This window comes from Lepidochelys kempii, chromosome 1, assembly GCF_965140285.1.
Source record: "Lepidochelys kempii isolate rLepKem1 chromosome 1, rLepKem1.hap1, whole genome shotgun sequence".
In the NCBI taxonomy this organism is placed as follows: Eukaryota; Metazoa; Chordata; order Testudines; family Cheloniidae; genus Lepidochelys; species Lepidochelys kempii.
This window is the reverse complement of record NC_136380.1, coordinates 228,125,729-228,152,694: the sequence shown is the minus strand read 5'-3', so window position 1 is coordinate 228,152,694 and position 26,966 is coordinate 228,125,729. Positions and strand designations below refer to the sequence as shown.

Genomic DNA, 26,966 nt, shown 5'->3' with positions numbered 1-26,966 from the left:
TTCTCACAAACGCTAGGTACAAAATTTCAGACAGTCATGTCTTTATTAAATCAAAACCAATACTTGTTAAAGCAAAGGCACTAGTTCTTATCAAAGACTATGTTCACATCGAGTTTCATGTTTTCAGTCATAAGAAATTTTTACACTGGCCTTGTACTTTAAAGTGTAATTAGAATTAGAGCTTGTCTTAAAATGTTTGCAAGCAGTAAATTTGCCAAAAAGTGCATTTTGGGGGGCACCAAAACTACTTGTGAATTAGGGTCAAATTTAGTGAACAGTTTTGGCCGAAAAAAGAAAATGGCTAAAAGGTTGTTTTGAAAAAAATCAAAACTGTTTCAAGACAAAAGTACTGAATGGAAATGACCAGTTTCTAAATGAAATGTCAAATCAAAAAATTTGATGTTTTTGAATAGACATTAAAAGGTTTTATTATTAATTGTTCATTCAACTTTAGAATTTTTCTGCAATTTTTCTTTTCTTTCAAACTTTTTAAAAGAACAAATTAATCTTCAATCCATGACTGAACATCGAAAACTTCAGCTGAAAGGTGAATGTTACAGAAAATTATGTGTGTGAGAACAGGGGGCTGGGATGAAAAGCATTTAGTAATACTGGCAGGCACTTTTCTTTTTCTCATTTTAAAGGTGAAACTGGGGACTAGAGAGCTTCTTATCAGGAATCATGCCATTCTGTACCTGTTTTATGAGTAACATAGGAATGAACAATAGCCAGAGTTCCAGTCCATGGCACATTTTCATCTTTCTTTAATACCTATAAATCCAGGGAGCAACAAAAATTAGTAATCCACAAAGAGAGAGAGAGAGAGAGACACACACACTCTTAACGTTTTCCCACTCACCCCACAAAAAGAACTTTACTATTACAAAAAATGGTATAATTGGAATTATAAGTTGTAAACTGAAATGCAGTGGAAAAATTCTGTAACTTTTATTTTACTTCACTATAAACAGTGTCACTACATAATTGCTAGGATGGGGTTTTCAAATCTCACACTGGATCATCACCACAGAGGACCAAAAGGAATTATTCTCCAGCCCCCTTCATACAGGCTTACACAATTTCCAGGACAGTTAGAGGTATTTTGCCTACCTATTAGATAGAATACTGGAGATAGAATACTGGACTTGATGTATCATCATTCTGATCTAAGATGGCCAATTGCATTGGGTATGAGAAAGAGAAGATAGGCTGGTTCCACTGAATGTAAATATAGACCAGCAATTCTCTTTGACATTTCCAAAGAAACTAAATAGTAATTTTTCCTAGGGGCTAGAGCAGAGAATTCTAAGGAACAAAAATTAAGTCCGCTCATTCTGAAATTCAGCAACATTGTTTTACAGTTCTTACAAACCTGGTGCTAATCATTTGGCTTGTGTGAACACTGTTAGAATTGCATTTATAAAATGATTATCAATAGCTGCATATGATAAATCTTATAAAGAAGATGGCGTACTCTCCTTACAACCTTCAGATCCTCTGGTGCATTGTTTGTGCATGACACTGTCTCCTCCGTCTGCAAGAACTACATTACTTGCTTTGCAATTGTATGTACAGGTGGTTTTTATTGTAGAGAAGAAAAACGTAAAGGAAATGAACAGCCATTTTTAATCTTTCAGCGTAAATCTTGAGGGATGCAATACCATGAAATCAGGAGGGGAAAAATGTAAGGTAAGGTATGAGACCAGTACTGTGAAACTACCAAGCAACAAAAGCAGCAAATTACCGAAGAAACTTCAATGCAGCAGAATTTTAGTGTTATGGACACCTCAGGAATGGAGGTTGTGTCTGTAACTCTGAAATGTTTGTAACTCTGAACAAAGCACAGTTCAGGCTCCAGATCCAGTAGCTGACACTTCAGGCCACAAAGCTCTGGTAGCTTCCTTTCTGGGTTGGACTGCGTTTGCAAGCTTGTCCCCCCTCCCGGAAGAGAGAGAGAGAGAGAAAACGTGTCCCCCTCCCAGCTGAGGAATGGGGGTGGGTAAAAACAGCATGTCCCCCTTCCGGTGGGGGGTAGAGGAGGAAGGGGTGAAAGTGGCACAGACCCCAGCACTGTTCCTGCTCTGTTGGCTCTGGCTGCCTTATGTTGACAGCCCCAGCTTCTTCACCTCCTAGCTGTAAGTGGCTGCCCAGCATGTGGGGGTGAGGTGGGAACAGGCAGCCCAGCCAGCCTACTTTTAAGATGCAAAACAGACACAGTAGATTATTTGACCTTTTTTTTTTAGTCTCTGCTGCTGCCTGATTGGTTACTTCTGGTTTCACATGGTGCCTGGTTGACTGGTCAGTCCTTTACTCTGGTGTTTGTATCTTTGAGGTTCTACTGTATTACTTTCGATAATCTTGTCTCCTTAGCTAGTATGGTAGGCTGAAACAGCCTCTAGAATTATGATGTACAAACTCACTCTCTCCTTTATTCTTTTCTTGGAAAGACTGCAATACACATGCCTCAACTCACTTACCTTTTGTTGGCACTTTGGGCAGGCCCAAACCCCTTTGGGGACAGTTTTAAGAGGAGGGTCCAAGCAATTGAGATGATATGCTCTTGGACATGTGCCACATGGTTGCAAGTTAATGCCACGCTTACATGCTGTACAGTGTTCATCGTGGTGGATTTCATTCTGAAAGATAAGAAAAGGGTAGGTTGGGTCAAGTCAACTCTTAACATAACTTTCCATGAGCAGCACTTGGAGTCACTACTTCACCAGACAGACCATTCAAACACAATATCTCATTTTCAAAAGCTTCCTCGCTGCTGTAGAAGGAAGACAAACAATTTTGTACTCATCAGCAACAAACAAACAAAATCCAATGAGTTGCAACAAATAGAAAAAATGTGAAATAATCAAACAATCACACAGACAGCAATCAAACACAGATATGAATCAACTAATGTTTCCAGCCTGTAATGTTATAAATTATTCCTCTCTGTTTCTGGGAGTGTGTCACTGTCACTTCCAACACACATATATCACCAGGTGCAGTTCTATTTTGATGAGTGGGCCAATGTCAATATGTGGCTCACTTGTCCTTCAAGTCCACAGTAAAAGCAAGCAAGCACAAGTTTCTGGGGAAAAAAAAGCACAGTTCCAAGTCTTATGCACACTGCCTTGAAGAGCAGCTAGGGAAACAAGCATGAATACACCTTTCTCCCACATGCCCCCTCACAAATTTCCTATAGAGAGCCCCCATCCCTCTCTTCTCTATTTCGTTAATTATTGTTTTCTGATTTAAACCAGACAGATCCACTATAAAAACCTTTCTCAAACAAGACTGATTAGTACTTTATCTGTAGTTCATTTTATATATTGCTAAATCTCATTAACAAAGTTACAATGTCATGTAGTAAATTGTTATGCTAATCTGGTGGCACTGTTAATTACTCTTCATATAATTAACTACATTTTAATAAAAGAGAGACTGACTTTGGAACTCTCATGGTTTGTGAATCATTACATAAAAAACTCAATTTTCCTACTAGTTTTCCAGGGGAAAAAACGTGATTTATTGAAATAAGTTTATTCTATAATCATGTTTTCATCTTTCAGAATATCATTTTTACAAAGTTTCATGTCAGCTTTATCCAGCATCAGATCCTAAACTCAAAATTACTCTTGTCCAAAATGCCTCTCCAAAAATGTCAATATTAGAAAGCACTATTAAAAATGTCTAGATTGTAACCTTAACAGAGAGAGATCTACTCAAGTAGAACAGTAAATATTTTTCTTAGCTGTTTATTAATACCACAAAGCTAAACCAGCATTTTCTCAATCAATGGATTCTACAAAGTATTAAATTAAAACCTGTGAACACGAAAGCACACAAGTTCAGCTTGTTCTGAAATTCTGCTTTAATGGCTCAAAGATTTAGGTAAACTGGAGAGATTCCAGAAATGGTAGAAAAAAAAGGGAAAGGAAACATTGCAATTTTGTACCCTGGCAGAGACTACACTAATTAACAGCAAGCACTGTATTACATGATGATGAGACAGACAGTGGTAATATACAAATCTTGCTAAACATACCTTCCAACATGGATCCTCATTTGCTAGCACATGAAAGAAGGGCAGAGAACAAGTTAGTGGACAACACATCAGTGCAATGAATTTTAGTCAAGCCATGACACAAATGATGAAAGAAGGGGGGGTTACAGCCAGTTATTTTAACGTGGACATGAGAGAGTGACACTTGAAATAACACCAATGAACGTTTTAGTATTCAGAGCTGTATGTTATTTAGGTTTCAGGATTCGGGCATCTGAAACTCTAAATGCTGAAGATGTTAAAAAATTTCATAGTACCAAAAGGTTGAGGTCTGTCCTAAACTTCCGATCGATAGGAACTGTCCATGCTTAACTAGATAGGAAAAATTTTTCTCTAAAGGTTTGACTCTTCCAAAGCGGAACACTCTGGCCCCCAACCAGCAGAGCACTTAAGCAGGTGCTTACCTTTTCAGTACAGGTGTAGTCCCATTGACTTACAGTTAAGCATGTGTTTAAATGCTTTTCTGACTCATGGCTAGAGTGCTCAACACCTTGCAGCATCGGGCATTATATTATCATCAACCCTTCTACATCAGAATCGCTCATGTCAAAAAAGTGTGTCATGTTTTGGGCTATCACTTAGATGACTCTTTAATGGTTGTAGCCCAAGCCTGATGGAAAGAGTAGTTAGAGGTGGTTGAAAAATACACTGAATTTTTCAAGAAACTGTTTGGAAAAATTAATTCTTTAATGTTTTTTTTTCACAACAGCAAGTCTGTAATTTCCATTGCTGAGTCACAAAACACTTGGGCACAATGTCTCACTGAAAAGTCCTAGAATCTCTCTCCTGCGCTCCTGTAAGTCAGCTGATGGAGTAGTCTTTCTTTGGGTTAGGAGATGGAAGTGATGTGGAAACTTCTTTCTTGTGCTCCTTTTCTGATCACACATTATCTGGTGTGTGTCTACATACGTATGGCAGACAGAATTTGATCCACATGTCCAAAGCACCACTTGTATTCATGCTCACACACACTGAGCACAGTGAAACTATGATTATTCAGATGAACGGGGCACATGAAAGCTATTCAGATAAACAGAGGGGTGGATAATTGGAGAGTTTTTGATATAGGCGATGCATGTCAGGGACATGACCTCATTTCAGCTAAGAGATTTTTCCCAACAAACAAAATCTGAGTAATTGACATTTCACCGAGAATATCACAAGCACCATTCTCTCCTACGCTTTTTGTAAAGGAAGAGCTGTTTCCTGCACACTGTGTTTTCTTTAACAAATATACAATGCTTTTCAAAAATAAATAAATCCTTTTTGGTTCACATTTGTCAATAAAGTTGACCTACTCTAAGTGTCCACTTTTTCCTCTTCTACCTGCTGGAATGATCTAAACTGAAAATTATTTTTAAAGGGAGGTTGGTATAATAAGCAAGTTGGTGAGCTATGCAATGGAGACAATTACATTAGAGTGTAAATTCTCTGGGACAGGGACTGTCTTGCTTTTCTGTGTTTTCATACCTAGCACAATGGGGTCCATCACTGGGGCTCCTAGGTGATACCACAATACAAATATATAATAACTAAAGCTGTGAGCTATGTAATTAAGACAGACAATGGAGCAATTGTTCAGCACAGCAACAGGGATTTTAGATATTAGGAAGAATAGTTATAGTGCTTACTAAAATAACTAACAATTAAGGTAAAACAGTGTCATATCCCAAGCAGCTTTGTGACAGTCATGCCACTGAAGCTTTGTCACCTGTCTAAAAACATGGACACACAGAGGAAACAAGGAGATTTACTGAGGGTCTGAGAGTAACCTAGCTAATGTCGTTCTCTCTAGGCATGTGTTTACAGGGAAACACAGGCATCAGTATTAAGTTGTATAAGAAGAGTAAGGAAAATGGGATATCAGCAACATAGGAAGAAAAGACCAAAGCAGGTCGCAACTTTGCATCTGTATTAAAATGGCACTTTTAATTGCACCTTAATACTTAAAAATATTTTTTTTATTGTAGAAAAAGGATAAAGGTCCCTGTCCTTTCCTACCTCTAAAGTACTATCATGTATAAACAGTAGAATCTAAGTTGTAGCAGCTGCATCAGAGGAAAGAAATATTCACATCTCTTTACAGTCTTCCTCTCCTGTTCTACAATGTATTCAAGCCCCTCATCCTCAGTTCTACACAGCACTGTCCCCCCTACAATGCAATTTTTATTTCCTTTTATGTTCTGTTTAATCCTCTCTCCTTAACTTTCCCTCTTTCTTCCCTTTTTTCCACTCTTGGTTCTGTGCCTTTTCACATGCTGCCCCTTATGCCTGCCACTTATTCCTTCTTCCCATGAGCCATTACTTTTCTTCTCCAAATTTAGTTCAGTGTTGCCAATTTGTTTTTATTGTGAAATCTTACAAATATTTGGTGTTTTCCTTAAAGGCTCAGCTCCTGGAGTCACTGAGTACATGAGAATTTCACTGTTTCCTTTGAAAACTAAGTTTCTACTCTCATAGTTACAGAGTATAGTTGGAAAATGTGAACCCTAAAAGCTGAAAACCAGAAGATAAATGAAAAGACCCCCTAATGTATTTTTTTAGTCTAATCCCTTGGTTTTTGAACATTTGGAATTGCAATACTGCCTCCTTAACATCTACTTTTTCCCTACAACACTAGAAACCTGATCTTTCCACTGATTTCCCAGGGCTTTGGGGATCATGCTTTATATCCTTATGACTCCATAACTTTATCTTTTGTTTTGCAGTGTAACCATCTATTTTCATTGCACAGTCCAAGGGGCAGGGGTCTTGTATAGCTATACACACTATGGTACTCTAGAAGTAATTAATAACAAATACAACTAATAAATATTTAATACCACATCATAATAGCAATGTATTCATTTAAAAAATACTTACCTCTTGCTGAAAGGAACAAGGGGTTATTCAAATAATTTGATGCAAGGCGTTTCCGCTGCAAAGGGAGAGAAAAGAAACCATACTGTTATCTCAAGAGCTCTGGCTCTCTTATACTTTTCTACCATCAGTCTCGAAGGAATTTCCTTCATGCATAATCAGTACTCAAAAAGCTAATTCTGTGACTCAGAATATACTCTGCTTAAGGCTTCTCAGATGGTCAACTAAACCATATACAGCTGCATTATTCATCTTCTAGCAAGGTTTCTACAGACCACTTTATTAGATTTTATTAACAAGTGGTAAATGCAAATTACCAACATTATTGATTGGGCTTCAGGAGTGGTTCCTGGGGTCTGTAAACAGTACTAAAAAACCTGACACCCAAAGAACATTTATCATAAACAAATACATACTAAATTGTTGCTGTGAGACAACACTTTTATTAGTGTCGATAGAATTGGTGATGAACTTTCTACAGGAGGGGGAAAGAAGTCACCACTTTGTGTGACAATTATCTGCATTTGATACACGTAAATTTTGATTGCAAGCTGTACACAAAGGCATTGGGAAAATATTTCCCCCCAAACATTAATGTGCACTACCTTTAGGTGTCAGAGGTCATCTCAGTCTGAAAGAATTTCAAACCTATGGACACCTGTTCTCTAGGTACTTAATTGAGACAACCAAATAACATTCCAACCAGTTACCAGATGGTAACAGCTATTGGTCACTAGAAACTTGGGTTTGCAGTCTAGAGAATAAAGGTCTCCATCCACGGTAATTGCTTTCCTGAGCCATCCAGTTCCTGGGCCGTGACCTTACAAAGAGTGCTGTGCTCCTCCAATATATGTTGTTGAACCTACTTTCAGGAAAATCAGAGTTTTCTTTCTAACAAATGATTTATTCAGTGGTTAGTAAACTGCTTTCTAGTGTCATGCTCTTCAGAATACATGAATGACTGGATGGCTAATGAATTTTCAGTTGACATCTGTTCCTTCAGAAAACATTCAGCCTGAAACATAGCCTTCCTTCTGTTTTAAAAAATATACTACCCAGGGTGGAAGAATGGAATAATTTCTTCACAGCATAAAACCCCCAAACATGCTTTTGGGCAGAGATTTAGCTGCAGAAACAGAAGTCCAATTTGAAACAGCAACTTCATATTCACAATCAAGGCAGTTAACAGCACAATAAAGCACATTTTCTTGGCTCCGGCAGTTTGGGGGAGGGGGCAAGTAAGAAGTGTAATTTATATGCAATTTCAATTTAAACAATCATGAATTAAAGATCATCCACTAGATCAGTTGTAAATTAAACTGCGCCAAAATGTCTGAAAAATGCCACAAAATACCTCAGCACACTGATTAGTAAATCAATCTGAGAAGCTAATTGATTGGAGGAATACCATCTGCTTCCATTTTATTTGAATGACATTCCCTATGGTCAGTCCTTAATGACAGCTCTTAATGAGGACAGAACTGGTCAGCCACATGACTCTCTCATTTTAAGATTCTTTCTACATGCTATTCTTCACTTCAGGATATACTTTTGAGAATAAAGTCTAATAAGAACAAGGATATGATAAATGTATTTACCTCCTCATCAACCCTATACAAGTTAATTTAATTTCTCAAAAATACTGCTCAGGTTAGGACCAAAAAACCCATGCAAAATACATTTTAAACAATCCAGTAGTAGTACACTTCAAGCCAAATGGACCTTATATGAGACAACACAAATAAAATACGAATAATACTGAGGTCCCCATTGAGCTGGGCACTATATGCACATATAGCAAGAGACTCACAGTTTGAATTAATAAGACAGAGGGGGTGGGGAAAAGGAAACATCAACATTCCCCATCTGTGTAATAGGGATAACTGAGGCAGAAAGAGATTAAGCAATTTGCCCAATGTTACAAAGCAAGTCTGTGGGCAAGACTGGGAATAGAATTCAGGTCTCCTGAAACCCACTCCACTGCCGTAAACTGCAAGACCAACCTTCCTCACAAATAAGTCACTCAAAAATCCATTTACATTCTGCTTACCAGTTAGTTCCCTTCTCTCAACAATCAACTACCTCCCCTCTACTACACTGGCCAAAATAACTGGAAATCTCAAAAAGCTGGTTTAGCAAAGAGTCTGCATTGCTGATAATTTGTTAAGCAAAATCCATGTCCTTTGGTTTATAGAACACAGGAAAAACTAATATATGTTCCTTATATGTAGAGCTTGCCAGAAACCAAAATTTCCATTCTATGGGAGATTTCAATTTTTTTTATTCTGAATTACAATTGAATGATAACATTTCCAAATTCCCTGTGGAACAAAGATTCTGAAAAATTTTAATTGAAAACTATCATAACATTTAGTTTAGATAATGTCTAATAGCTTCCTTGTCAACATATTTCATTTTAATATGGTAAAATGTTTCATTTTAATAATGTTGATCCATTTTGTTAACTTTTATTACAGTAAAATATTAATTTTAATGATATAAAAGTAAATCTACACGATAGGTAAAATGCTTTTAACCTTTTCAAAATATTTTGCCATTATCAGAACAAAATGAGAAAGTAAAAATGTATGTTTTTTTTTTTTTTAAATAACCCAAGCTTTGAATCCAATGCTAGACGAGGGTCAAATTTTGTCACACCTGCGAAAGCTCATTGAATACGGTAGTACTGGAATAAAAGAGCAGAAATTAGATGCCAGGGTTTCACTTCAGAGTTCCTTTATTATCAACAGGACCACAGGCACATTAGTTAATAAATGCTCATGAAAGGGCTAGATTGTCTTCTTTGGAAAATGAAGACTTCTCTGCTTTTTCATTGACAAGTATTACATGTGTAGCAGCAGTGCACGTTTCAACATACTGACCCACCACTGTTCTTCAGTCCTGACCTGGAAAGACCCTTCTCTATGGGAAAGAGAGTAATTAGGTCCCATGTTTATTTAGTCTTTTTTGGCCTCTGCTCAGACCATCAACAAGAGTTCCAGTTAGAGCCAAATGATGTTCGGATGTGAAAAGCTGTTGCCTAGAAACTGAGATAAAACATGTTTGTTTTATACCCCCACCCCCACCAATCATATGAGTTCCTCATTCATATGTACTTTTGCAATAAGAAGCACTTAAGCCTTTTATTGGAATAGAACAGAACTGTGGTGAAAAGTGAATGATAAAGTACCTCAGTTTCCAAGAGTCCGCTATAGGCTGGATTTGCTGTGCTTCTTCTCTTTCTTTCCTGACGCTTGCTCTGGATTTCTGTAACCATGGAAAGAAACGTTCATTGTGTGTTTTTCATTCATCAGGGGAAAATGTAGATCTAACTTGCTAAGCAAGATGCTCTTGCCCCCAACGCCTTGGGCATTGTGTTCAGTTTCAGTTTCTACAGTATAATTGGGTTGCCTCAGTATTGATAGTTGCTGCAGTTCAAGGTCTGATATTACTAAGCCTTTCTTATAAAATTCAAACACAGGCACTTTTATTTCATCTTCCTCCAAAACAGGCTTGCTCTGCACTAAAAGATTTTATTATGATCCCTTCAGAAACATATTTAGAAAGCTCCTTCAGATGGCTTTCAAAACACTACCAATATCTGTTATTAAAAAAAAAAAAGCATATCAAACATATATCCCTTGCAAGTTGTATCCAGTAAAAATCACAGGGCTATTTTGAAATTTTACTGTATATTGGTTTTGTTTTCCTCAGGTTAGGAAGGTGATGAAAATCAGGGTCATAATGAGAAGCTAAATTCAATCTTAACTATGGACTGATAATTTGTCTGTCCATAATATACAATATTATGATCTTGTGCATAGAATGCAGTATCAGTTACTGGCACAGGCAGAAGTAAGGCCTTCTAAGGTCATCATCATAATTGGAACTCCAGACGCACCAAGTCACAGTCCTATTTAGAAGTAGGGAAACACAGGAAAACGCTTGTTTTCCTACACCAAAAGGGATTTAGGAGTAACATTGGCTGTGAAAATGCAGCATACCTCTGTAAATATACAAAGATGTAGATAGGGTAAAATCCTGACCCCATTGACGATAATAGGGCCAGGATTTCACCTGGTGTATTTCACTTTATTCTTTGCAAACTGCTTTTGAAAATGGAGGAAGATGTTTACTATGTCAGTGTATTTTATAGCCTTCATTTTTCAAATCAACTAGTAATCTTGAATGCGCCATTTCTGGGGACTCAGCACTTTCTGAAAATCAGGCTCCTGAAATGTGTCAAGTTGAATTCTGAAAATCACTAGTCACTTCTGGAAAAACTGAGGCTTATATACACTATCTTTTCTCATTTGTTAGTGCTGGTGAAAAACGCTAGAGACTGAAGTCTATGTATTTACAGGCAGCAGCTGTGCAAACTTTTTCTCAATGTCGTGATATCATGACCATAAGGGGCTACCTCTAGTAGCAAGAAATTAGTTCACCCCAAATGCCCATCCAGCCTTTGGCTTTAGCTGAGGTTGCCAACAAGTGTGCTGGAGGGTTTTGGTGATGTGGACACTCACTGAGAAAGAACTGGATTGAGAAAACTAAGCTCAAGTCCCCCACAGGGCATGCCCAGTCACCAGATTGTCATTGATGCTGGATCCAGGATGCACTCTGGTGACCCACTCTGGTGAAATGTTTGGTTCTCACCGCCAATGCCACAAGTATGCATGTGTATTTTTTTTAAAAGAAAAAGCTAAAAAGAAATACTTTAGGTGGGTGTCATACATCAGCAACACATTAACTGGAAATCAGCTTTGTCCCCAGTGAAGCATCAGTCCACTACCACCATCACCAATGAATATCTCTTGTAAATTGGTCTATGCAGCCTATATTGACAATGTATCCTGAGTGACATGTACCTCTTACAAAATCCAACTCAAGGTTCATGTGTTCCATTTACTACTTAAACTCTCAAAAGAGAGTGCATATGGCTCAGGTTGACTCTCTGCAGGGCAGTGTGATGCTCCCAATGAAGGGAAAGAAACTTTTCTGGAAGTTAGCTGGCAGGGTTGCTAGGCTGAAGTGGATCACAGCCCATAAGTTGTCTAGGGCCCTCAACCACAAAGTAAATCAATATAAAGGAAGGCAAAAGATATTACATAATAGAGTAATGATATCAAATAAGTTTTAATGACCCAGTCTGAATATGCTTTATGTTTTTACTTCCAAAAGCGTAAAATTGCTAAACACATTAGACACACTAAAAATAAACTGAATTTAATGACCAATACTGCCTGACAAACAGCAATGACTGGTAACAGTAAACATGACAAAGGATTGAAATAATAAACTCTCAGGAGTGTGAAATCTGTTGAGGTACTTTTCTTTGACAGTTGTAATCACCACTAATTGTGAAGAAATACCCTTTCTATAGTAAATGACTTTATATGGAGCCATTTATTTAGAAGCAGTAGGAATATTAAAAAAAGTGAATTTGTCTAAAGGGACTAATTTTGCAGGATTAGAATAGTATGTAGATTCAAAAATGTAAGTCTTTGCACTTACAGTATAAGGAAGAAAATTGGGTGCTACCTGGTATTTTCAACATAGTGGCATAGAATTAGTATGTTTTAATGAAACCCAAGGGCAACAGAATTATTCAAAATGATGCTCTTCATGCACTTTATCATAATTTCAGATTCTGCCCCATTTTCCTCAAATATAAAAGAGAACATGAATAATCTCTAAGACTTGCAATCATCATCTGTACTTTTGAATTATAAGAGATGCGCAAAAAATGCTCTCTCTTAATTTCCATTTCAATCTATTTCCATTAAGGATTAGGAAAGGTGACATCTTAAACTTTCTTTAAACCGCTTTCAAATTTTCAGTCTTCAGGACACTAGGATGATTTTCTAAAATGCAAATATAAAGAGAAAAGCCACTCTGGAAAATCGAGGAACAAAATTAAAGAAAACATACTGCATATTTTGGCATGATATTGTTATTAAAATGCTACGGTCTCCCGATACACTGAATAAAAAAAATTAATGTACTAGAGAACTAGGAAGATGAGTGGTTTTATTAAAAAATACATAAAAATCAAATTTTCCAATGGTAACACAGGCTCTAACTCAGATACTGAAGTACGTGCCTGACTTTAAGCATGAGTAGTCTCATTGATTTTACTAAGAGCTTGTCTACACAGTGGGGTAATGCTCTTTACCGGGGTGTGATTTCTAAAGTGCACTAACATGCACATTAATTGGTCCATGCAAACCCTGCTGGTGTGCATTAAAAGTTCCCTAGGGTGCTCTGTAGTGCTGTTTTAAACAATACTACATTAAAGCCCTCTGGAGAACCTCTAGTGCGCACCAGCAGGGCTACATGGGCCAATTAATGCATAACACATTAGCATGCTTTAGAAATTACACCTCCCATAGAGCACATAACCCCAATGGGTACGCAAGCCCTAAGACTACTCGCATGCTGAAAGTTAGACATATGCTTAAGTATCTTCCTGAATGGGAGCCATAAGATAGGAGTTTAGTAAATTAGTTAGTAATTTATGATTCAATCATGCAAAATCAAAGGCCAGATTCTCAACTGGCATAAGCTCCAGTGACTATGATGGAACTATACCAATTTATACCTGCTGTGGATTTGGACCCAAGTTTTTATAGAAAAAAATGCACTGCCTGAAATTTGTAGTTTATGTTTGGATCTCTTCCCCTTGCTGCCAAAAAATCTATTTCACACCTGCAGCAAATGTGCAAATCAGGGCACTTTTCCCCATCTACACTTTCACAACAGAAAAAGAGGCATAAATCTGTTAATTCTTGCAGTTTATTTTTGAAGACTGATCATGGGACTACAGAGGTGACAGAACACATAAGGATCAAACACACTGAAAGATGGACATTGGCCCAGATTATCCATTGTGCCAGCTTTCTAGCTGGTGCAGCAAGTGGATTGGGAGAGGGGAGGAAATCTGCCTACAGAAAGGGTTGGCAAATTGGCTCTCTGATTCATTACCCAGATCTGCGTTGGTCACAGCTTTGGTGGAGTTTAGGTTTTCTAACCTATGACACTCGCAACAGTTCTCAAGGGGCCATCTACCAGCTGGGGACTGCTTGAGAGCAGAGCATTCTTGCCAGACCCCCTCCTGACCCATTATGCCAGGCGTCCCAGCTGAGGAGTCAATTTCTGCTCCCTGTGAGGCATGCAAAGAGAGCTAAGCAAGAGCCAGAGGCTCTGATCCATTATTTTTAGGATGGGACAGTTGAGCATTGTTAAGATTTTACCAAATCCTTCAGCTTTCTGTAGACAGATTCCTCATTGATTCTTACTGTCTGTAGCATAGTATGGAGAACAGATGAGATTACAGACTAAAGTGTAACTGTAAAACAATATATGAATACTTACCTTCCAAGTGTTCTGTTGTAACCAGGCCTAATGCTACCATAAAGGCAATTTTCTAGGGAAAAATTAAGAAAGTTCAGTTTTGCATCCTATGATAACAACTGTAAAAAAATGCCAGCTTTGCCAGAATAAACTCCATTTAGGGATTTTATAAAATTTTACTTTTTGAATAAATATATAACAATATGAACTTAAACTGAAGATCTTCTTCAGTTACATGTGAACAGACATATGCTACATGCATGATGATATGAGTCTTGGTAACAAGCATAGGTTTACCAAAATCCAATGATATAAACATAAGAATTTACAGTATGATCAAAACTCCACCACGATCCTGCTATTTTTATGCTAGAAAATTTCCAGAGAAATGTTTAGTTCATTATTATTATTGGTTGGACGTGTTATAAATTAAACAGGCCAGTGATACACTCACTAAGCTTTACACCACTATGTATATCTAATAATTAGCTGTTACTGAAGGCATATTAGGCATGTTTTCCTATTGCCATTCAAAGTCTGCCCCTCCCAAACACTGTAGAAAGAATCTCACACATCTAAATTAGTCAGACACAGGGTTGCCTTACAACTGGACCCAACATCTTCCAGCAGATAATGAACAAGCATCTCCCACTGACTTCAGTTGGAGCCATGTTGTAAAGCAGAATTTGGCCCATAATAATACATAGCATTTTTATACAATGTGTACATTCAAATCACTAAACATACACTAATGACTCTTCCCAACACACTGATAGGTAGGTGGACAAGAAGTGCAGTTGGTCAGGAATTTTACATCAACATGATTTTTTCAGTGGAAAATGCAGTTTCAGCAAAATTGAAATTCAATTTTTCTAAAATGTTTCTATTTTCTTGTAATATTTTGGTTTGTATTGTTTTGACATGAACTGAAATATTTTGGTTTGTGGAAGTGGGCCAAACTATTTAATTTTGCCTCATTTTGACATTAAACTACATCTGCCCACAGTGCCTCATAGTCTTATTTTCCCCTATGGGACAGGCTCTTTGGCCGGACTACATCTCCCAGGATGCATGGCAATCTCCCCACACTGAAAGACATGCCGCAACATGGAGGCACATGACTGCAGGTGAATCGAGAGAGTAGCAGTCTGATCAGAGAGCTCAGCCCTTGGGGACAAGAGGCACCTTAACTGCAATGTCCATGAAGTGCCATGGCACTATAGGCAGGTGCAGTTAAGTGTCAAACTGACTCCAAATGAAATGTTTAGATTCATTTTGTTTTGATCAAAAGCATCAAAACGAAACATTTAGATATTTCCTAAGTGAAAATTAAAGTTTTCATTCAGTGAAAAATGTTCACATTTTGACTTTTTGTCCCTATTTGGGATGAAAACAAAGCTGAAATACCAGAATTTCCAGTTGTGATGAGAATTCCGATTTTCAGATCTAGTAAGCATTATTATCTTCATTTTACACATGAAGAAACTGCAAATGAGGGGCACAAAGGGCAGAGTTGGGTGCCTTTATCCTTTGTGTTCCTTTTAAAGTCTTTATCAGAAAGATGAAGTGATATGCCCAAGACCACACAGTGACGCAATGGCGGAGCTAGGATTGAAACTGGGGAGCTCCTGACTGCCAAATCCATACTCATTCTGCCAAACCACATAGTCTGCTCAAGGCTCAGTTCTTGCCATAGATAAAAAATGGGTAAGTGGCATCTCAGCACTGGCAAGCCGGATGATAGTTAGGATTAAATTGCCTCTTCAGCTACTGTGGTGATGATGGGCACATAACCGACTGATAGATTTGCATGACAAATCTTAACTCCGATAATCTGCCCTCCTTACACATATGAAACACCAGCTGGTATCAGAGGGGGTCCTGCATGAAGGAAAAGCAGAATATCTGATCTGAGATCCACTGTGCAGAACTGAGAGGGGAATTTTGTCAATAGATTTGAATTACAAGCAGCACCTGACAAGAGAAGCTGGGAGTTAACTTTACAGCATGATGAACCTTACCTTTAGTGATTCAATAGGCTTTTTAATTTCAGGCTTAGAAATTTTGAACAGTCAATATTTGATTAAATTCTCATAGCAGAGCCATAAATGCATATGATATTACCTGAAAATTAAATTGTGAGGAGGAGCAAAGTGTCAATCTCTTGAATCTAAAATTAAATTGAGATTGGAACCCCTGCTAAATAATTTCCACTTTTTATTACAAAAAGTATTTTAATAAAATTTTCTAACAGAATTAACGATAGCATAGTTATTTAACATATGCACAGTATTCATTAAATGGACCTGATAGTTATCTCACTATTAAGGATAGAGGAGTCAGACCTTAATAGATGTCTGCAAGACAATTTCGTTTTTAAAAACCGTAGTACGAGCTGTATTTCTTTAACTAGTATTATTTTAATGGTATATGTATTTTTATGGGCTTCACTTTTTCATAATGATGTGTTCAACTGAATTTCACTCAAAACACTACCTCCACTGCTATGCATTTTTCCACAAATCTGAGGAGCTACAATGGAAAATTGCTAATTCTTACTGCACTAATCCATAAAAGTGATAATTCAGTCTATCCAGGTTCTCATTTCACATTCATCTCGATGGTATATCAGCCCCTTAAATGTGTTTAAAACTGAAGCATCAATCTCTCTGTTCCTTTCCTCTGTAGATAGGAGTAGTAAACTGTTTTGACTGTAGTATTTTCTTTTAACTGTGCGGAAAAATATTGCAAGAAAGCTATACTGAGGAAATGAGTGAGAAATTATCTTAATTGAAAAAAAACCCAGGAAATTGATTCTGCTAAAAATTTCAAAATTATGAAGGTTTTCCCATTTTCCAGGATTCACCATGAACATTTCTGGCAACATTTTCTGTGACTTCTAATTAAAATTTTAATTAAAATTATCAACTTTTTTCATTTACCAAAAAGTGTGTATTCAGCAGCCAAAATTCTTCCATTAGTTTTAATAAAATCTTAATTTTTTAAATTAAAATGTTGCTAAAAATGTCACGGAAAACATTGCCAAAAATGGAAAATTTCACTGTCAGCAAGTTTTTGCAAAAAGTTTTGTTTTCTTAAAGAGGCCATGTTCTAATGAAAAAACATTTGGTGCATATTTTTGTTGACAAGCTCTATAAATCAGTTTTATATTTAGGCCCCACTTCAAAAAGGTATTTAACAGCGTGCATTACTTTAAGCATTTCAGTGGCCACTCAAGCAGTCAGTTAATGCCAAAATTACGCACATGCTTAAGTACTTTGCTGAATCAGGGACCTAGATTTGATAATACTGTGATCCGTTTACGCAACTCACATCTCTTTAAAACAAGCCAGTTTTCTCCATGACTTATCAGCAAAAATTGAGTGGGTACTTCCTTAAAGAGGAAGCATAGCTCAGTACAGTAACTCCTCACTTAAAGTTGTCCCGGTTAATGTTGTTTTGTTGTTATGTCGCTGATCAGTTAGGGAACATGCTCGTTTATAGTTGTGCAATGCTCCCTTATAACGTTGTTTGGCAGCTGCCTTTGTCCACTGCTTGCAGGAAGAGCAGCCCTTTGGAGCTAGCTGGTGGGGGCTTGGAACCAGGGTGGACCGGCAGCCCCCCATCAGCTCTCCGCTCCCCTAAGTTCCCTGTGCGGCAGTCGCCCAGCAGGCTACCAACTGCTGGCAGTTCAGCTGTCCCTCCCCTCACTGCCATGTGCTGCTCCTGCTCCTCTGCCTTGGAGCTGCTCCTGGGAGCCTCTTGCTTGCTGTGGGGGGGAGCGGGGGGTGGAAGAAGGGTGCTAATGTCAGGGTGTCCCCCTCCCCCTGCTCCTGTTCCCCGCTTACCCCATCTCCAAGAGCAGGTGGGGACACGACAGGGCTCAGGACAGAGGGAGCTTGCTGGCAGCAACTGCTGCCTCAACTTGCTGACCTACTTAAAAAGGCAATGTACTTAGAGTGGCATCAGAGTACTTAAAGGGGCAATGCGCATCTCTCTCTCTCACACACACAGGGTGTGTGTCTCTGTCTCTGTCTGCCATGCTGTCTCCCCTCCCTCCATTTGTGCTGCCTTGTAGAGTATGAGGCTACATCAACAACAATGTGTTAAACCTTGAGGGCTCAGCCAAGTGCTAGTTCATCATTTAGCAGTAAGGCATTCCCTGGGAAATAGCCCACCCTCTGACTTCACCACCTCAACCAAGCTTCACAATCATCATTGCTGTGTACAGTATTAAATTGTTTGTTTAGAATTTATACTGCGTATAGATATATAAAACATAGTCTTTTGTCTGGTGAAAAAAAATTTCCTGGGAACCTAAACCCCCCCCCCCCCACTCCCCATTTACATTAATTCTTATGGGGAAATTGGATTCGCTTAACATTGTTTCGCGTAAAGTCGCATTTTTCAGGAACATAACTAAAATGTTAAGCGAGGAGTTACTGTAGTTAGGACACAATTCCTTTGGGCAAAGCACTTAGGGCCAGATTTTTAAAGATACATAGATGCTTAAAAATGCAGATTTCCAAAAATAGATTGAAAATCAATGCAAGCTAGGCCACACCTGCTTTTGAAAATCCCACTATGTGCCTATCTGCATCTTCAAGCACCTCCATACTTTTAAAAGTCTCTGATCCCCATCTGTAGAACAGAAACAATATTATTTCTCCAATTCACAGGGCTGTTGTAAGGCTAAATACATTAAAGAACGTAAGGTGCTCAGATACTGTAGTAAGGGAGCTAGCTAAGTAGAAGGCTTCATTACTTGTACCAAGTGTACTACTGTACATTTAACATCATGCTACGAAATCTTATCACAATTAAAACTACATTTATAAAAATCCATTAAAGTACTATATATATACATATATGTATATTATGGAGTTTGTTCATTTATTTGTAACATTGAGCAATCCACAGTGGGGTTGTTGGCCATTAGCAAAAATTAGCAAGGTCCTTTTGTATTTTCTGTATTTTTAATTGTGAATTCCAATCTTTCATCATTGACATTTATTTACAGAATTTCAATCCAAGTTCCTATTTATGTTCTGTGCTTTTAAGATAAATAAAGGAGCAAGTGCTTACATTGTGCATATATAATGCATATTTTAAATAATCCTACATTCTGTACTCTGTACCACCAGATATTGACCCATGCTTTTGGAAATGTGCAGTACATCTTTTCACACAGTTTAATAAGGATTTTTACAAAGCCATTTCATGTTGTAATTACATGTTCCATTTATGTCATTACACATGTTTACACTAATTATGCAGTTAGCACTAATTACACTAATTACATAAATGCATGATAATCAACTGAAGTTTACTTTCAAGGAACAAAAGAAATTAACTCTAAACCTACACTCTGAGCCTTATGCTGTGAGACATATCAATAAAATAAAGGAAATTCACAGTTAAGCCTTTACTGCCCTACACTGAAAAGTGTGGTTGAAGGTGCTTCCTACTTTGCTGGTGACGATATCCTTGTCTAAACTAACAAAGGGGTCAAAGGCCAAGGTGCTCACAGACCAGGATACTAATTTAACAGGAAGCTCACTAAGGCCATATCTACGCTAGTCAAACTTTTGTTGCTTGCGAGTGAGCGACATAAGTTTTGCTGGCATAAGCACTCGTGTGCACAGCTCCTCTTCCCCTCACCCCCTCCCTAGGCAGTGTCCTCTTTTTGGGAACCTGAAATATGGTAACCCTACAGCTAGTGACTACTATATTTTGTCTGCTTCACAGTTTCTTCAGATTCTTGCAACTTTTTTTAGAAGCTCTAACACCTCCATTGTTTCCAGCAGACCCTTGAAATTTGGAGGGAGAAAGCCCTGTAGCCAGAGGCCTTTTCTTTGTCTCATGACATTCTTTTCAGGTTTGGCGGAATTATAAACTATAAAAAAAATCACCATTTCCTTTCTTTTACTTGCTTTCCTCAGAGAAATTTGGGCAGCTTGCCAAAATAATAATTGACTATGAACATTCTGAAGAGTCAGACCTGTGGCCATGCAGAAGCACCACTTAATTGCGGCTAGAACGCAATAGAGGGCCTTATCAGTCTTAAGAATTAAGAAGTTTGTTGCCCTTAAAAGGAGGGTACTCAATTGTTGTTTGGACTTCCTTGGGAAATCCCTGAAAAATGAAACCAGAAAGATCTTCTCATGGCCAGCTAGGCGGCAATAGTATGCACCTCTTTGTCAGAGGTGTCCAGCGTGGCCTGTGCCGATGTGCGGTTTATCAGCTGTTCTGCAGACATGATGATAGCTCCCCTCTGCGTTCTCAAGGTTGTCTGTCAGAAACTGAGACACTGTCCAATTCAGGTATTCGTATTTGGACAGAAGCGTTGTGTAATTAGCCATGCACATCTGGAGGCTCATAGATGAATACACTTTGAATCCAAATGGGTCCAGCCTCTTTGGATTTCTCTCCCTAAATGTAAACTTGAGAAGTCCCTGCTGCTTTGACCTCTCTTGGATTGCAGCTACCACAAATGACCGTGCTATTTGGTGGTAATAAAAGTACTCAACTCCCTCAGAAGGGACTTGGTACCTAGTCCCAGCTTGCTTGGATGTGGCTAGAATGGATGCTGGCTTGTGCCACAGGTCTTTCACAGGCTCCATCAAGTCCCTCATTTATAGGCATGACAAGCCTTCCAAGCATGGAAGTATGCAAGATGTCCAGCAGTTTGTGAGGTTTCTCCTTTACCACTTCCAGATGTATATCCAGAGTGTAAGCCATACACTTTACGAGGTCTAGAATGACTGACGTCATCAACTGAAGAATGCAGTGTAGTAGCCGGGTTGGTCCCAGGATATCAGAGAGACAAAGTGCTTGAGGTAGTAACTTTTATTGAACTAAAGTCTGATGGTGAGAGAGACAAGTTTGTTGTAATAAGCCATAAATCCAGTGTCTCTATTCAATCTATGATTTCTAATGTCCAGTAGAGTTATGAATTTAAGCTTTATGACACTAGATTCATGGCTTATTATAATGGTGTCCAAACGGTGGCTAGCGAGCCACATGTGGCTCTTTTACAGTTAAAGTGAAGCTCAAGGAGCCTCCCACGCCTGCCTTTCCCCACACATTTTCTGCCTACCAGACAGGATGGGGGGAGCTCAGGCTTCTGCCCTGCAGCGGGGTGGTGGGACTAGAGGTTACTGCCAGAGACAACTGGTGCCTGATAGCTGGTGGGTAGAAGGGGCTCAATTTAAACATTCAGCCCCCTCAACAACTTGAGTCACACACACCCAGGGACACCCCCACTCTTCCCCTCAGTGGTCCCTCCCTACAGCTCCCAGCTATTTGATGCTGCCTCTCCCTACAGTCGCAGCTCCCATCTTGCCAGCTCTCCAGGGAGGGAGCCTGGCTGCATCATGTGACCAAGCAGAGCCAGAAAACCCTGGCAAAAATCTGGTGGAAGGGAGCACATGACCTCCCGCCGAACCCCAGCAGGCATGCCTCGGCTCTCGAATTTCTGAAGATTGTCATATGCGTCTCAGAGGGCCGGTAAGTTTGGCCACCCCTGGCTTACTACAGCAATCTGTACCCCAATAATCCCTCCTTTTTATCCTGTGACTGCAGAGGTGTTAACAGGCCACTCCACCTTGAATGCCTCCTTACAATATATGCTAACCAATCAGTTCCATGGTGCATTCAGCTGTGACACTCGGAGTGTCTTTCCCAGATCTAAAGAAGGTCCCTGTGTGGCTTGAAAGCTTGTCTCTCTTATCAGCAGAAGGTGGTCCAATAAAAGATCTCTCTCATCCACCTTATCTCTCTAATCAACTTAAAAAGGAATCCCACCGTCTACTGCCTCATTGGGAGAGAATGAGGAGATCACACAGTGAGGAGCAGTTGTCCTTGTAGTTGCCTCATCACTTTCCTTCTCCTGCCTTTCCAGGATCTGAGGCTGCACTGGCTGCCCTGGCTGCATTGTTTTATATTCCCTCTTTGGGGAGGGAGAGCTAACCCTAGAGGCGACATAAAAACCAGAATCTAACATAATTTGTGTCTGTTAGAGCAGGCCTGTCCCTAGGGGGGTGCGGGGCCAGGGATGTAGGTGCTGAGTTTCTAATCTGCAGAGAGGTGCTCCCCCTGGCTCCGTCCAGGCCCTGCCCCCACTCCATCCCTTCCCTAAAGGCCCCATCCCTGCCCTGCTTCTTCCCACCCCTTCTATGCCCCCACCCCGGCTCTTCCCACCCCTGCCCTGCCTCTTCCCCGCCCAGTTCCACCCCCCCTTCCTCAAGCGCGCTGTGCCCTCGCTCCTCTCCCCTCCCTGCCAGTGCCTCCTGACCCCGTGAAATGTCTGATCTGTGGTAGGCGCTGAGAGGGAATCACACAATATCAGTCCTTTTAATGCTCTTTTTATTATATGAGCCTCTTAAAATTGTAAAAAGAATACTTCAAAAAATTCTCTCCTAGTAGGACTATTGATTTATTCTGTAATAGTCCTTCAAAGTTATAGTTCCAAAGTTACTTTGTTTTCAATAATTTATTCAAAATATGAATTGGATTCCACCTAAACTGAACTTCTGCTAGCCAGAAACAGATTCAATTTATATAATTTAAGGGAATCCAGCAAAAATATTCATAATCCAACTTGAGTACATCCAGTCTAAAAGAACAAAAACTCTGTTAAAAGAGATAGCTGCTTTATGCTGTATTTTTTCAGATCTTCTGGTTTATATTTTAATTTACACAGAAAATGCAGTTCATCTAACATATTTAATCTTTTATCCAGTTTCCCTTTTTAGTTATTCATTCATGTGGATATACATGTATTTATCAAAAGCAAAAACCTGTGTTACATACGATGTAAAAGTCATTAGTCAATGAGAATCAGAAAATGCAAAAGCTACGCTTCCAGAATAAGTGTGTTAATTCAGCTTCACTACACAGCCTAAGCCATATATATATATATGATAACAAACAGTAATGTATTAAGCTAGCGTACACATTTCACACTGTGTTGCTTTTGCCGGGACCAGAGCAGGAATGCAGGTCAGAACTCCTGTAAAGAGTTAATAAGCAATCTAGTTAGAGATGCGTTAGATTCTGTTTTGTTTAAATGGCTTATAAAATAAGTTGTGCTGAATGGAATGTGTATTCCTGTTTTTGTATCTTTTTGTAACTTAAGGTTTAGCCTAGAGTGATTCTCTATGTTTTGAATCTGATTATCCTGTAAGGTATTTACCATCCTGATTTTACATAGGTGATTCTTTTACTTTTTCTTCAATTAAAATTCTTCTTTAAAGAACCTAATTGCTTTTTCATTGTTCTTAAGATCCAAGGGTTTGGGTCTGTGTTTACCTATGCAAATTGGTGAGGATTTTATCAAGCCTTCCCCAGGAAAGGGGGTGTAGGGCTTGGGGGGATTTTGGGGGAAAGATGTTTCCAAGTGGGCTCTTTCCCTGTTATATTTGATAGATGCTTGGTGGTGGCAGCAATAAAGTCCAGGGACAAAAGGTAAAATAGTTTGTACCTTGGGGAAGTTTTAACCTAAGCTGGTAAAAATAAGCTTAGGGGGTTTTTCATGCAGGTCCCCACATCTGTACCCTAAAGTTCAGAGTGCGGAAGGAACCTTGACATGGTTCACAGTGTGGCTAGATGAACATAGTTGTCAGGCCCGTAACTCTTGCATGTCCTAACTTCTAGAGATTGGTAAAACACAACCAAAAGTGCACGTGCATCTAACTGCATTACCTTGCATTAACCTTATTTACACATGCAAACTGGGTAGCTAGGCAAGCAAGTAGCTGATTTGTGGGCACAAATGCAGTGATTTTGCATTTATCCTGAAAGCCCTTTAGAAATGGTCCCAAACAAATGAACAGTCTTATATCTCATTTATGAAGAAAGACAAATTTTATTGGTTTTACCACCTCTGGATTTTCCTCCTTTTTCTTTTTGGTAGCAGGGGGTCCCTGAGGTGACTCTTCAGAAGGTTTCTTTGTTTCCACTTTATTTTCTGTCTGGGTCTGGACTTGAGGCTGAATGATGATAACCTGCAAAATAAAGAACAAATAAAGAGAACAGAGTTCATTACACAAAACAGATTTCCAGGCCGAGTACCTGACCTAGATCCTTCATTGAAGGGCAGAAGGACGGTGTCAAGCACCTGCTAAAAAGACAATAAATAAAAGTCACAGGCCAAAATTTTCAAACTTGGATGATTAACATTAGGGTCCTAAATCTATATTTGGTTTCCTAAAGAGAAGTATCTCTTTTTTCACAGGAGCTCAGGCACTCCACCTCTTTCTAAAAGTCAAAGGGAGCGGCAAGTGCCTCCTTCTCTGAAAATCAGGCCACTTCTATTTAGGTATCTGACATTGATTCAGGGACCTAACTTTAGGCATCCACGTTTGAAAGTGTTGGCAATGGCTTTATGTTTATTTATTTATTTTATTTTATTCCAGATACAAGCAAGAAAGATGTAAATGCTGTACACTCAGGCCTACATTCTGATCCTAGTTACAGAGAGGTAACTGTTGACATCAATAAAGTTACTCCAGATTTGCACTGGGAGTAACTGAGATCAGAATCCTAAAAAGTATGTTTTATGGTAGGTTTTCAATTTGTCTAAAAATACAGTAAGATGTACATCCGTTCTGAACTACACCTCATTCTTGTGCAGCACCATCCACAAAGAAAGTGTTACACAGCTCTTCACAGTACTTACATGTGTATGTTAGTTAACGCACTGAACACCAACATTCTGAGAATCAACAAAGCAGACTTATACTTTGCAGATTCGGTATCTCAAGATTGCATTAAAAAACACTGAGGAACAAATTACTGATCACAAAACTGTCCATGTGACGTTATATTATTAACAAAAAATTCCTAAGGATTATAAGAGACCTTCCCAAGATCATCTTTCTGATGATGTTTATTGGATTTGACCATTGGGCCTTTTTAATCTATTTCATTGCTAACTTTTAATCAATATTACTCAGTCATCATAGATCCGATCTCCAGTTACTCATTTTAAAAAATGCAAGTACTTACGCAAGGAATTTTTTTTTTATTGGTAATCAGATTATAGGAATAGGAAAATAAATTATGTTAGCTAGAGAATTACACCAAAGATGCCTACTTTGCTTATTTACTTAAAAGCCATCCTATCTTCTGTGCTCTTTCCTGTCAGTGTATTAGACCTTGCCCTGCCAACAAGTTCCAAAGTAGTTCCATGTTTTGAATTTTGAACATGTTTTTTTATTATTTTAACACTGCCTTGTAACATGCAATGCTGCTGTCATGACAATTTGTGCAGTCTTGTGACTTACACTGGGTTACAGAGCATTTGCTTTAGAGGTTGCTGGTTCTGATACAGTATCTGAATTACACTGGAAGTCTTTTGGCTATGCCAAGTCTTTGTTCAAATAGAATCTGGTGTCACAGATGCACAATTCCTGCATTTCAAAGCTTAGCAGCTGTGCAAAAAGTAAACAGGTATTCCATAACTGGATTTTTTTTCTAGGAGTTCAGCTGCTGATCAGTTATGAAATCCTGAACTCTCATCTCTTATGGACTTTTCCCAGAATTGCAGAAGAGAACACCTGGCTACTTTATATAGCCCTGCAGAGTGCTACATTGAAGAGACTACAGAATTGGGTTCTACAGTTAACATTATTCTTCTATAATTCAAGGGAAAGTCAATAGGAAATTTGTGTCTGCTGAGAGTTTGTGAGTTTCATTAATTATGATTGGATTGAGAGGAAGGATGATCAAATGGTTCCAAAAATGCCAGGCTACACAATGCTACACTTACTTTCCCAGACAACCAGAAAAAAATGTAGGTATACTAATAAGCATCTAGTATCTTTCATGTGTCCCCTTAAGACTTTTTTCACTGCTTTCTGATTATTCACTTCAAAAGGAACAGTTGACATCACTCTATAAAGGGCTTTCCAAACTACTAGGAATATATTTGCCTACACCTGCAATATAATTGTTGATCTTGATGTAAAGATGCACTGCAATTGCAAAACCTACCTTGCTGTCAGCACTAATGAGGAGTGGTTGCACTTTGATGCTATCGTTGACCACAGAGACAGTAGCGCTCGTGCTGATAGGAGTTGCATTGTTGGGGGAGGTGGATATAATGGCATAGGCCACACCTGCACTGCTCAGAGGTGATGAGATAGATGTAGACTCGGCCACACTTTGTGATTGGCTATTAGGCGTCTGTACATGGCTGACAGTATTATTGGCAGTGGGGAGGGCAGGGCTAGGGTTTTTGATGCTCACTACTGTTGCCTTTTGGAAAGTAGGAGGCTGTTTGGAAAGTTGGTCTCTGCATGAGGAAATAGGAAGGCTGTCTGGAATCAGGGTCTTTGGCCTAACCTATAAATAGAGAATTAGAGATTATTAGACATAACCTAACATAGTAACAAATAAATTTTACAAACACACTCTACCAACATCACTTCACATTGCATTAGCAATGTAGCAAGGTGCCTAAAAATACTGCAAAGTAAGTCCAAGTAGAAAGTGATTCATTTACTTGTAGATATATTCCAAATTCTGCCTGGCTGAGTCATTTCCCAGTCATTGCAACCATGTATAAAAGGACATAAGTAAATTCCTTACTTTTATTAGCAGATATCCATACAAATGCCACTCTGTTCACAGTAGGCCAAAGGCTTTTCAAAGGCATGGCAATTCCAGAATGACCTAATTTCTTGTGCTGAAA

The 26,966-nt window shown here is 38.8% G+C and overlaps 2 protein-coding genes across 13 annotated transcripts in view; one reads left to right on the top strand and one right to left on the bottom strand.

The window, feature by feature from the left end:
- ARHGAP8 (Rho GTPase activating protein 8) overlaps positions 1-3,364 on the top strand; it is a 176,667-nt gene extending 173,303 nt beyond the window's left edge. The window contains exon 13 of the mRNA XM_073316346.2: positions 1,638-3,364. Coding sequence (XP_073172447.1) covers positions 1,638-1,649 — 12 coding nt within the window. The 3' untranslated portion in view covers positions 1,650-3,364. The remainder of the gene's footprint in view (positions 1-1,637) is intronic.
- The window catches only part of PHF21B (PHD finger protein 21B), a 206,859-nt gene that overhangs the window by 4,853 nt on the left and 175,040 nt on the right, over positions 1-26,966 (bottom strand). For 10 of the 12 annotated variants that reach the window (XR_012155497.2, XM_073316224.2, XM_073316200.2 and 7 more), the window contains 8 exons: positions 26,267-26,617; positions 24,154-24,276; positions 14,291-14,342; positions 10,107-10,183; positions 6,920-6,974; positions 4,040-4,062; positions 2,478-2,636; positions 696-771 (listed from right to left, as the gene is read on the bottom strand). Coding sequence is in view for 11 of the 12 variants with exons in the window: in XM_073316224.2 (XP_073172325.1) it covers positions 696-771; positions 2,478-2,636; positions 4,040-4,062; positions 6,920-6,974; positions 10,107-10,183; positions 14,291-14,342; positions 24,154-24,276; positions 26,267-26,617 (916 nt within the window). In the remaining variant the exon portion in view is untranslated. The other 2 variants (XM_073316272.2, XM_073316281.2) reach the window with 2 other exon arrangements.